Source organism: Anser cygnoides, chromosome 6 (genome assembly GCF_040182565.1).
Source record: "Anser cygnoides isolate HZ-2024a breed goose chromosome 6, Taihu_goose_T2T_genome, whole genome shotgun sequence".
Lineage (NCBI taxonomy): Eukaryota > Metazoa > Chordata > Aves > Anseriformes > Anatidae > Anser > Anser cygnoides.
Window position 1 is genome coordinate 15,395,964 of NC_089878.1, and position 12,892 is coordinate 15,408,855.

Genomic DNA, 12,892 nt, shown 5'->3' on the forward strand with positions numbered 1-12,892 from the left:
TAAAGATTCCTATAAAACGGGGTGGGGTTGGAATGGGACAACCAAACGTGGTGCAGAGCAGGAAGCTGGAAAGAGCTTTTCTTTCATCCTACTGGTGGCTGGAGCTAGAAAGCAGGAGCTGGGGTGGAAGGGATCTGAAAGCCTTACTTCCTCACTCGTTTAGGCCTGCCAACATTCACACGCGCTGTCAAAGTTCTACAGCAGGGACAAATCTGAGGCAAGTTGAAGGGCTATGTAAACTCCTCTCTGCACAGACACACTGCAGTACGTTGCAGTAGGAATTGTGCTGCTGAGACAAGCTGGCTGGTAAGTGTTAACAGTTGCTCAAAGCAATATGTTACCACACTGGTCTGTTAACACAGACCAAACTGGGAAGGAGATGAAGTTCATGCTGTGCTGACAGGGGCAGGCGAGAGCAGTCAGAACAACGACCCAGCAACCTGATCCACAACAGAGACCGAAAAAATCTGGAAGCAACCGGTTGATAGGAGGAGTCCAAACAGAAAGGGAAGAAGCTACACTGCTTCTTTTGTGTGGTCAAGTCTTCAGCGAGATGGGTAAGAAGAGAGCAAATTTTATATGGCTTTATTGAGGGGGTTTAAGGTTCACTGCAAGATGACATCCCATGTAGCAGCTTTTGTGAAGGGGGGAAGGTGCCGCCACTTGCTGTGATGATGGAGCAAGGAAATAAAGAGGGACGGTTGGCAGAGAAAAAAATGAATTTGCCCGTGTTAAATTTGGAATGACAAGTCAATTTTTTCTAGCAAGAAGGCATAAAATCAGGATAAAAGATAAAGGGTCAACTTTATTTCTGAGCCGTTGTATTCTGAACCGCACTTCTGAAGGTGGAAGTATCTACAGCTAGGAGGCAGGAGGAGGAGGAAACCCCAGCTTAGCATCTCACGTGCTAGCAGTGGCAAGGAAGGCGAAGGGTGAGCTACCCAGTACTGTCAACTGTTCTTCCAACAGCACAACAGCAGAAGGCTGAGCTTGCAAATTGGTCTAGGCTTGCATCGTATTTTTTTCCATAGAGAAAAGAGACCAAAGTTTGCTAAAAATTGATGGGACTGTAAGCAATAATGAGGAAAGGTCAAAGGAGAATGGAGAGATGCCCTGTGGAAGTAAGAGACTGGGCAGTACAAGATTAACAAACGAGAAAAATTGGAATCACTGGAAAAAAAAAGTAAAAGGAAAGAGTAAAAAGTCCTCAGCGAAGGAATTGTCCTAGTGACCAGAGGAGAAGTGAGAGAAAATCATGCAAAAGCTTACATTTTTTAGTTTTCATTTTCTTAAAAATAGAACTATTTGTCTGCTATACTTTTACAGAAATAGCTAAAATAGTTTTTAAAATCACGTACTTTTTAAACATTAACCAAAAAAATGTTTATGTCAAGCAGGGAAATGTTTTTTGCTTTATTTATTTTTAAATAAGCATTAAGGATAACCTTTGTATAAGGATAACTGAGGCCCAGAGCAGCTAAGCGAGGTAACCAGTGTCACCAAGGAACTCAGTAGCAGAGCAGGCACTTGAAACAAAGTCTCAGGCTGCTTCCTATTTCCTAAACCATCTCTTGCCCACTTTCTTTCAAAAATCCTGGGTGGAAAAGAAGAGGGAGGAAAGAGGCAGAGTGGTTCAAACGGGTCATTTTTTTCTGAGCCTAGCATACTTCATATTCTCTGAAATTGTGACTACCCCAAAAGGAGCTTTGTTCCTTTTATATGTCAGCAAAACAAAAGGTCAGCCTATTGAAATATTGGCCAGGTCTGACTTTCTTCTATTAATAACAAGTAGAGACACATTTTTTAAAGTAATAGTTAAATAAATGGCTACATGTCTGCAATCATTTCAACTTAAAATGTCAACTGGATTTGAGATGCCATGTGCATTTAATCAATGACTCTGAATTATAATATAAATATTACTTTGGTTTGACTGCTTTGTCTGGCATAAATCATAATTCAGTGAGATGAGCACATTTCATTTTCTCTACAGATGGCTGTTAATGGCAATACCTATTAAACTGGCACCTGCCAGCACTTTGTAGTTAAGGAATCTGTCAGGAGCCCCCTTCTGTGTAATTTCTCTGTTAATTGTTGTCTCCCCACCACCACAGATCCCCAAATTACCAAGTTCACGTTACAAGAAATACTGCACCACAAAATCAGCAAAACTGCTTTTTTTTTTTTTTTTGTCTTAAGGCAGAATTCCCTTCACACAATATTCCTGAGCAAAATATGTATTTATTAGTTAAAATGCAGCCCAGGTAGCATGACTTTAAACCCTCTAGGATCTTTGACCATAATGCACCTGTACTACATACAGAAATACCCAATGTACCGTAACTTAGACGGAAAATCTGGTATTCATGTTTTATCCCCAGACAAGAGATGGATTTTAAAACTGGTAACAGCCACGTATACTGAATGAAGGATAAACATACTGCCACAGTGTTGTTGATGAGGGCATAACATCAAAAATAACTGTGCTTTTTAGGACTTTTTTTTTTTTCACCCTCTTGAGGAGTGGTGTCCTGGGAGAGAGGAGACAGACACTTAGAAGAAACACGCCACCTCCAGAAAGGACCTACTCGTATTTCCAATAGGAGCTTACTTTTATTTTAGTAGGTGTGGCATGCCCGGAGGTCAATAGCGAATAGGCTAGCATGCATTTAATTAGACACATCACAGAATTTAGTGCACATAGTTAATCCTTACAGACAAAGCATGCAGCTTTTTTTTTTTTTTCCCTTAGTAATGGCTTGAATAATGATATTTTAACTTGAAATGAACATGCAACTATTTCACAAAAAGCATGCTCCTTGTAAACAGTTTGTAATTTCCAGTCCTTTCAAATAGTCAGAGGGAACTTTCTGCTCTGATCTGTTAAGTAAATATAAATCTCGTTATCCAAGTTCAGTAATGAGAGTAAGGGGTCTATTCTTCTTCACTGCACTTGCATACATCTAATGTTAATGAGATTTATGCATGCATATTAAGAAGAGAACAGATGCTTAATTAAACAAATAAGCCTTTAGTAGGCAGTCCACGTGATCATTTTTAGTACAAAACCCCCTTATTTTCTCTATTTTAGTCTGACTATGAATGCAGCCAAGGAGGAATCAATACAGTGGAGGAAAGGAAAAGGGATACACAAATTAAGATCCTTCTCCTTTTTTAGTTTAAAATACTTGATGAACTTGAGATACATTAAACCGAATAGGCATCTTATCTCACTCATCCTCTTGTGTTCTTAAAAGGAAACAGGAGTTTTATTTACCAATTTATATATTTGGAAAGTGGGAATATTTATGAGGAAGTCAAGGCCTCTCAACAACTAATTTGCCTCATTAACTGATGCTGTGTGTCTAATACACATGCACGATCCATCTTGGATTGTTTCACTATTGAGAAAAAAATCTAAAATAACTTTACCCTAATTAATTATAATTTAATCTAGTCTTGTGGTGTTTTTTTCTGTCTATCCATGTCCATATTAATTTCCAGCTCAATATACATATGTGTATATATAAATAAATATATTTTTAAATATATAGGAGCATGTACACACACGCACACACAGAAGAACACACACTACCCCTCTCCATCAAATTGCATCATTATTGTATGCTCTTATTAATTATAATGTTAACTTTTCCTCCCCAGTGCTTAACTTCTCAGGGCAACAAAGACCAGAAAATAATTTTCTCCATAAGCTGTCACAGTGCTATACTTAATGGAAGGCAGTATCTGTACATTATGCGATCTACTCTGCAATACCATTACGGGCTCAATGGTGCTGGTTGTAAAAGTATCATTCCAAGCACAAGGCCTATAATAGTAATAATGAAAAAAGGGTCATTTTTGTCTTCCAGCTAGAATGAAAAATTAAAATCACTAACGCACTTAGCTGAAAGGAAAGTTGGCAAATTAAGGGGACAAAAAATAAAATATTCATGGCGCATATTGTGAAATGGAAGGTAAATAATTTAAGATGAACTGTTATGTGAGAAAGCGTATAATATCTAAAGATGAAAAAGCAAGATTCAACTGATATACACATATTTCTACTTTCTTCACTTGCATGTACACACGTACGTGCACACGTATGCAAGCTGTGGTTGATGTGCATTGGTTTTGAGGTCCATGCATTTTCTCACCCATACAAATTTTGAAAACATTCACCAGTGAACTAGTGAAGTCAAGTTGACAAGAAATGCCTTAAACCAACAAAAATTTTTTGTTCCCTGAATCCCGTCTAGAAAGAAAGACTGAGAGGGTGTGCTTCCATTGCACTCCAGTTTGGCAAAACTCTTTACTTTTGAGTCCCCAATACTTGCTCATAGGGTGTTTTTTAAAAAATAAAAATAATGAAAAAAAAAAAGATTTCAACATACTGGCTTCTGCCTACGGGGAGCTAACCATTAAAATGTCATTGGTGTGGCCACAGTCCGTTAGCTAACTTAACTTCGTACTCATAAAGTGGAAAGGGCTACCCAGAATTTTTACAATTGTTATCTGGAAAAGGTAGTAAGAGAGCCATAGAGTCAGGTTTATTATACGCCAGGACTGTAACAACTGCAATGGGATTAGCATATGGAGCAGCAATGCAATACACAGCAGAGGTCATATTCCCTTGGTGATTTAAAGGTTCGGTCTTTCTCCAACTTAATTTAGAAAGCAACTCAAAGCCTACCTTTGTTAGAAAGGAATATTTTGACAGGATTTCAAAGCAAGGCAATAACTATAGATCACAAATTTAAAATCCAGTGTTCATCACCTAGTCAACTGAGGAATAATATTTTTATTTTTAGATAAATCTCTTGGTTAGATCGGCTTTGTATTCCTGGTGCTAATTGATAATGCATTTTGCATTAGTGCTCAGCATCAGGGATTTCTACTGCCCTGCACCAAGGGGTTAATTAACCCTTCCAAACAGCTTACAAAGCCACCTTACATGGCCTCTGACAGCTCTAAAGTAACAACACTACAGACTCCCTTTATTCAAAGGCTCGAAAGATGTCGTTTCACTATAGTGTTGCTCATGAAAATACAAAACACCTTCAAAAAGATGCACAGAGAATCTCATCTGAGCTACAGCAGTCCCCTCAAGACTCACCGTGCCCTGAAAGAATCAGTCAGTCCAACGTAAGAAAGGGACTGAACCAAGAACTTCATGTAGTACTGCATAACCTTGCTCCTGTGATGCATCTGCATAGAATTGAATATTATTTTTGTTCCAAGTTTCATCATGGATGCTAGGGACTGACTTTTTCCTGAGACTGCAGCGTAGATTTAGTCACATCTCCAGTAACGATGGTATTTAATGTAGTTGTTTTCCTGATATACATTAGCAATTTACTTTGACGTCTGTTGTCTAGCATTGGGTTGTTTTAGTGAGCTATGATGGTGCAATGTGCCAGAAAATATCAAAAAGTAAAATAATGCTTGCTTAGCTGATGCTGCATACAAACAGTTAATCAAGTCAGCTTCTGTTGTTCTTTGAACAGCACATATGCAGATCCAATCCTAAGGCAAGCAATATATGCACCAGGACCAACCAAACAAGAAAACACAAACACTATGTAGTCTGCACCACGGTAAAATAGTACTTTGGATTATAGAAACTTAACTAACCAGTAATAATCAGTGTCATCTGCATTTCAGATCTCCAGTATATCAACCTACTTTGCTCCAGGAGCAGCAGTCGCTAAAATGTGGCAGCCAGGAGTTCCAGCTCATACTACAGAAAACAGGACATTTTTAAAAACAAGGATTACAAAAATAAACACATGATTTCTTGATGGTCTCCCTGAATCACAGTCATCTAAATAAAGCTTCAATCCAGGAAAAGCTTAGCAGGAAAGCAATCTTTTTTTTTTCCTCTTTTTTTTTTTTTGTATGTGTAAAAAAAGACCAGGAACTACAAGTAAATAGCAGCTGAGCAACAGATGAGGCACTAAGTGAAATCTGTTAGCAACTGCTAACAGCTTTGCTATTTTCTGTTGTTAAATTAAAAAAAAAAAAGCAAAAAACCAATGCAGTAGCAATTCCAATATGTTCAAAAAATCTCAGATGCAAAAAGACTAAAGTCCAACACTTGCACTTTCTTGTACTACAGATAAATACTTGGGTTTGGTTTTAATACCTTGATTTGCTTTGTTATTGATTAAAAGGCAGAAACAAGCCAATTCACATGGATATACTGTCAAGATAAAACATGTTACAGCTGTAAACATGTCTCAGTGAGTATAGCACAAAACCTCCATCATATACATGTGCGACTTTTAGTCTCAAATTGTACTTTTCTTTGTCTCTTACACCTGACTGCCAGTCATTCTGCCCAAAGTGCCAGAAAGTGTATGTGCCTTCATTAGCACTGAGCTTTCTGGTGACATCTCAGGAACACTTTCTATGTCCTGGTCCAGGAGCTTCCCCCACTGATGATCATTTCCTATGTATTTCAGTGCAATTCTGACATGGGTTCAGCAAGCTTGTTTTCCTGTTTAGGTGGAACTACATGGCACTGCAGAGCTGACACGGTTCAGAGCAACGCAGTCCAGAAATTACATGGAATACAAATGCATCCCTGTGGGTCTTCAGTTGTCAGTAAGACCAATCAATTACACGGCTGCAGTCACTTGACTAGCTTGAAAAACTCGTGGAATTGCACTGTCCCAGTCAGATATAACCTTTTTCCACCTCTGCCACCTGCTTCAGTAACTTCTTTTCTCCTGTCAGTATAGCAGGGGCTCGGTTCCCTATTCCTCATTTTGGTGAAGTGTCCCGCATGGGGAGCCACAGTACAGCTACTACTGCATCTGCAACAGGCACACTACAGATTTCCTTCTCCACTCAGCTTTCTGCTCCCTTATGATGTTTACATTTCCTGTGCCTCCTAGGGCAGGTTTCCCTTCCAATTTGAACTCGGCATGTCAAAAACTGAGCTCATCTCTGTTTCTAAATACTTCTCTCTACTTTTCTCTTAAACTACCAGGAATTAGTAGTCACCTTGCCTGCTGCATAAGTTCACAACTTTGTCGTCTGCAGCTCCTTTTTTCCTTCCACAGATGTTCTACCAATAAAACATGCCAGTTTCATCTCCACAATGTTGTAAAAAATCTGGCTGTTTCTTTCCATCCGTGCTGCTAAAACACTTGATCATTTAAACCCTCTTACTGCAGTCTCCTCCTCCCTAGTCCTCCTGACAATCTCCTCACTCTTCATATCATTGCAAACTCTAGTGTGAAAAATACTTCTTGAATCTAGTATTTAGTCAGTACTCAATCCCTTCTAAGTTCCCTGATTCTTTTGCCATTCTTTCTTTAAAAAATATTCATATTCACAGTTTTTGCTTTTCACATCACCCACAGCAGTTTTTCCCTGAAAAAAAGACTGGTCTGGTTTTGTTCTGCTTGAGTAGGCAATATGGTCCCTCCAATTCTTTTGCAAACCCATACTGTTTGCACTTGTTCCATCTTTACAGCTCATTACCCTTCTTTCACTTTTAACATGGCTAGGGGTTCCTAGGACTCCTACCCTCTCAGGAAGGAATTTGTTTTCAAACACAATTTTGAAAATTTTGGGAAGAAACACTGACAAGGACAGAGAACCTCCCAAAACCTCCCAGCTGAGCCGTTAGTTCTTACAAACAACAACTCCTCTGTTCTCTATAACCTGTTCCCACCACCTTTGTGGCTTTGTACAGATTTTCAATGGACAGAAATTCTCAAATGTGCTGCCATCCAGATAAATATTAACAACCACCACTGTCTACTGGGAAGACTATCTATTGAAATAAAAACACACATGAAAAGAACAGATGTATAAAGCTTGCACACCACCAAAATATGAAACACGTTCTGAAAAAGTAAATCTCTAAGAATGGTAACCCATTGTTCTTAGCTTTGCATATTGATCATTATCAGATTTATTTATTTATTTTAACTACAATCACTTGTCTTGGATTCTGATGCCATCCCCTGCTCTTTCTGGGTCACCCCTGTAAGAAAGACCTTGTACTTCAAATTTAATCAATTCTGCTAGCAACACATGAACCAGAATACTTATGCTTTTGTCAGACCTCTGTGTCACTCTCCTCTTCCCCCAGTCCTATTTGCTACAAAGAGTTAAGAAGAATGGAAATAGACAAAGCTTAACATACACAAAAAGAGAGTTGCTCAAGTCACCCTCCTAATTATTCAGTGTTTTGACTACAGTTCCGTGTTAAGCCCTATTTCTTTAAACGGTATGAACACAAATGCACGTGCAATGCACAGGTGTGAGTATGTGCCTCTCAAGCATTCCTAAAGAGCTCCATTTGAATGCAGAGTGGTATACCCATACACCTTTATCTTACTAACATTAACAACTGCTGGAATCATGCAAACTTGGCACATAAGCATGCCTGTATATTTTTGACAACCTCTCTTCAGTGTTCAACACTCACTAGGGCAATTTGAAGATTCCTATTGATGATACATGGAAGCAAATCAGCTAAAATTTTCCATAACAGTATAAAACATAAGCTATTTGACACCAGAGGAAATATTAATAGAGAGCTGCAATGCAAGTTCATGTATCAGTGTCCTAATGAAGATCATTGCAGAGTGAATGATGTCACAGCAGAATTTCACAGACTACTAGTTAAATACACCTCTGTCTAGGCAATGATTGTGGCTTTTGTATACACCTGGCTTGTCTACAATACAGCATGCTAGCAAATGCCAATCACAGAATCATCTAGCTTGGAAAAGACCTTCAAGATCAGTAAGTCCAACCATCAAGCTAATAGCCTCCTAAAGCTAACACAGTGTTTAGTGTCAGAAGTAACTACAGTCAAGTAACATCTTTATATATGAGATAATTAAATTTCATTCACGTACTCTACATTAATTGCAAAGATCTACTTAAATTAAAACACTTTAATGCTCAGCAAAGTAAACAGGTACCAGAGGCAGGGGTGATAGCAACCAGACTGCTTGTATCACCAAAGTCTCCAGCAGCAGTAAGGAAATGCTGAGATAAGTATTGTCTAGTCTCTGATGATTCCAGAGATGCAAAACCACCCAAAAGCCAAATTTTTTTGGAAGAAATCCAAACAACTGTTTGCCAAGCAGTTGTCCCAAGAGAGGACAGTGAACTCTTGACCACTGCAGGCAATGGCTGAAGCTGTGAAACAAAGATTTTGTCATAGCTAGTACTTTTCAGCAACAACAAATGTCACTAAACTGTTTACAGTAACACAAGCAATCCTGCTGTCCCCAAAGCTTGTGAAGAATCCAGATAACCAAGGGAATAGGAGGCAAATGTCTGAATGTGGGAGTGGGTCATGTATTACTCAGAAATATTCCCCGCAAAACCTCCACCCCACACACATGCTTGTTTTTAGCCTGAAACCTTGATTTTTTTCTGGCATATGGGAATGAATTTCAAAGGCACAAAAAGACATTTTGTCTGCCAAATGTCTTCTGCCTCAGCCACAAGTTTGGTGTAAAAGTATAAACTGCTTTCTTTTTAAATAACATAAACATTATTTTGAGTCCAAGTGAAATAATTTTTCCACTATTTTATGAGAGCACCAGTTGTTTCGTATGTTACGATGAGCAAAGGTGGTTGATTTGCTTTTTAAAATGACATACCTCAACATAACACCAAAGCCTTTCTTCTTTTTCTTTTCAGGATCTTCATTTTCTTCTTTCCGTTTCTTCTCTTTGATTTTAGGTTTGCCCTTCTCTTTTTTCTTTTCTTTCTCTTTATTTTTTTTGTCTTTTTTTGCTTTGGTTTCTACATCTTCTATTTCAGGGTTCCCTGGAGGGGCAGATTCCATGTTCTGAGCTTCTTGACCAGAGTGAGAGCTCTTATCAGAAAAACCATCTGCACAAAATGAAAAAGAAGCAATGGGGATAGCTAGGGGCCACCACAACGTAAACACATGAAATACAGCATCCGTGTCTACAAGGTGCTCAAATGACTCACAACACATACGCATTTAATTGAATAATTTAGAAATCAGACTAGACATATCTAGTGAATTCAACCAAAGTTCTATTGTAAATTAAATACAGAATTATTATAGTTACTTGTTTTCTAGTTATTAATCATGATAGGAAAATCCTGACATGGTAGAACACTTCTATTTGAAACCTGGCTAGTCCATCAGCTCAAGAAAACTGGCATGCTGGGGTAAAAACATTTCATCATGGGCTCACTTCAACAAATAACCTACGTAAAAAATATGATTTTCATTCACTTTTTGGAATCTTTCCACTGTAATGGCTGAAAAAGAAATACATAAACTGTTCTGCCTGGTTGGAGAAGAGCTGTATTGTTTCTCTTTGAGGGCTCAGGATCCAAGCACAGTTTATGCTTCATGCTAAAGAAGATATTATTTCCAGAGTGGGGTCCATAAACCCATGGTGACAGAATAAGCAGCAGGGTGCTCTTCCTTGTCTATACAAGGAAATAATTTCCTAGTTGGAGAAGGGGGAATTGTAGACAGCTCTGTAAAACAGGCAAGATAATTTTTAATGTAATCTGAAGAAGGCAGCTGCTTCTTGATGTTGAAAAACACAATTATTTAAGGATTGAGTTCTAATTCCTCCAACACATCCCTGCCCCAAAGGAGATCAGTGAAGACTTTACACTGAAGCCAGTCAAGGTTGGATGGAGTACTACAAAGACAGCTCCCTTTCAGCGGGACATAAGCAGCATGTTAAATTTAATCAAATTCAATTGGATTAAATTGCTTGCTTAGATGCTTTATTGAGTTGGCCCTCAGTCATGCTAAATGAAGGTGGTTCCCTCAATGACTACCAGTAGCAACATACCCTCTTCTATATCCTCCGGTCCATCATAAGACTTGTCGATGGCGGCTCGGAAACTCTCATTACACCCCCGACCACGGACCACATGAGGCCTGGGTCTGTGAAAAGGGAGTTCATTCTTCCTAACTTCAGCCACAGCAGTCTGAAGACTCTCAAGAGAACTGGACTTCTTCAGTCCCAGAGTAGGACCAAAATCCTTGCTGGAAGAGTCTGGAAAATAAATAGTTAAATTTTTATACTTAAAACCACATTGTGAAATTAAACTAGTGAGGCAGATACATTTAATTGTGTATTTTATTAGTTGGGGCCTTTGAAATAGTGTGCAATCAATGTAATTTGTTCTAAAAATAACATCAAGGTAAGCCTAGTTCTGCAGAGATCCCCGTTCAGACTTGGAGAGAATATCACATGATTTACAGACCTGACAACAGTGATGGGCAATAGCAGGCTCTCTCTGTGATACTTTCAAGTCTGCACCAATGGTAAGGATGGGGTTATTTCTTTAGACTTTGACAACTGGACACTGCTAACAGACTCACAGAGGACATTATCAGTATATCCACAAAAATAAACACCACTGCAAAACAAGCTTTGGCTTTTAGAATGACTCAGGTTGTCTGAATGGCTGATATTTTCAAACATGCTTCTCCTATGAGAAGATATTAAGTTCTCTCATAGCTTCATCCAACCTTTTTCTTCAAGCTGAAACTGGTGCTATGCTATCAATACACGCAGCAGGTTTTTCAAGAAGAGAACATTTCCAGAAAAGTACAGCTTAACACGAATGATGTTGCTGCCTCTTTCCTTGTTTATAGATATAAGAAAGCATTTCATGCAAAAAAGAAAGAACTAGTACCTTCCCAATTTTCCCAAACCTTTCCTCTCTTTGAATGCTTGACTCTCCCACACTAGATTTTTTTTTTTTTTTGTGGCAGCATTACTGTTAATTAGTATTAATACAGTGATAGTAGAACACGCCAAAAAAAAAGTTCACAGAATACTTGCATACCAAGCAGTGGAGAAATTCACAACTAAAGCATAGTTTAAAAGCCTTTGTAGCACCTACTTCGTTTTTATATGGCAAAGCAGTAAATGTGACAAACACCTAGGAAGAGACTTTGCCTTGCAAAATGCCTTGTCTTTGAGAGCATAAAATGCTTTTGTTTTCAACTTTTTAAAGTCATACTAACATAAGCAACAGGACAATATAAGAGAAGACCTTCACATAGATGTCTAAATACTGTCACTCCCAAAGAGATTCAAGAATCACAAGACAGACAGATACGTTAATACTATGCTGTGATTTTAGCAATCCTAGAGTGCAGATATTTCTGAACTAAAACACTGTGATGAGCAAATTCTTAAAAGGAAAAAAGCTGCGAACTGGCACCAAATAGAGAATCATCAGTAGCGTCTATGTAAAGCAATTTACACTTCCATTCCCTGCAGACTGATATGTAGCTGAAAAAAGAAGAGGGAAAAAAGAGAAAACAAGTTTAAGGGAAGCCTGGTTGCTAGGTCACACAGAGCAACCTTCTTCTGTTCACTAATTGCCATTCTGGAGATTACCATTATTGCCAAATTAGTAAGTGCTAAAATGGAGTTAGAGCAACGACTTGCATACAACATACAGACGCTTAGTATCACTAAAAACGCGTGCATCAGCACTGGGCACTGTGGTGCCTATCTTAGCCTGAGAACAAGTGAAAACAGACCAGGGAAGCACAATCACTGTAAAAGGTGGCCAACTGAAAGCCACTCTGATTAGCAGAGAAAATGCTTTCTTGTTTTGAGGCAGAAAACAGCTTTGAGGGGTGGTGGTGTGCAGCAGACAGGGCAGAGCAGTGAAGCAGGCCGAGCATGGCAGGCTGCAGCGGCCTGGGGAACCTCAGCCAGGTTGGGTCGCAGGCCTAAGCCGAGGCTGGTGCCCAGCGCCTCACCCACAGAGCCTGTGAGGACTGGTATCGACTGGGGCACAGCGACAGCAGACTGCAGCACATGTGAGGAAGTGAGGGGCACAGCCTCACCTCCACAAGCAGACAGCGCTGTCGCTGTGACAGGCCACTGCT

The 12,892-nt window shown here is 39.1% G+C and overlaps 1 protein-coding gene across 6 annotated transcripts in view; it reads right to left on the reverse strand.

The window, feature by feature from the left end:
• Window positions 1-12,892, reverse strand: part of PARD3B (par-3 family cell polarity regulator beta) — a 399,412-nt gene that overhangs the window by 127,729 nt on the left and 258,791 nt on the right. For all 6 annotated transcript variants that reach the window (XM_066999115.1, XM_066999113.1, XM_066999112.1 and 3 more), the window contains 2 exons: window positions 10,827-11,033; window positions 9,639-9,873 (listed from right to left, as the gene is read on the reverse strand). In XM_066999115.1, coding sequence (XP_066855216.1) covers window positions 9,639-9,873; window positions 10,827-11,033 — 442 coding nt within the window. The remainder of the gene's footprint in view (window positions 1-9,638; window positions 9,874-10,826; window positions 11,034-12,892) is intronic.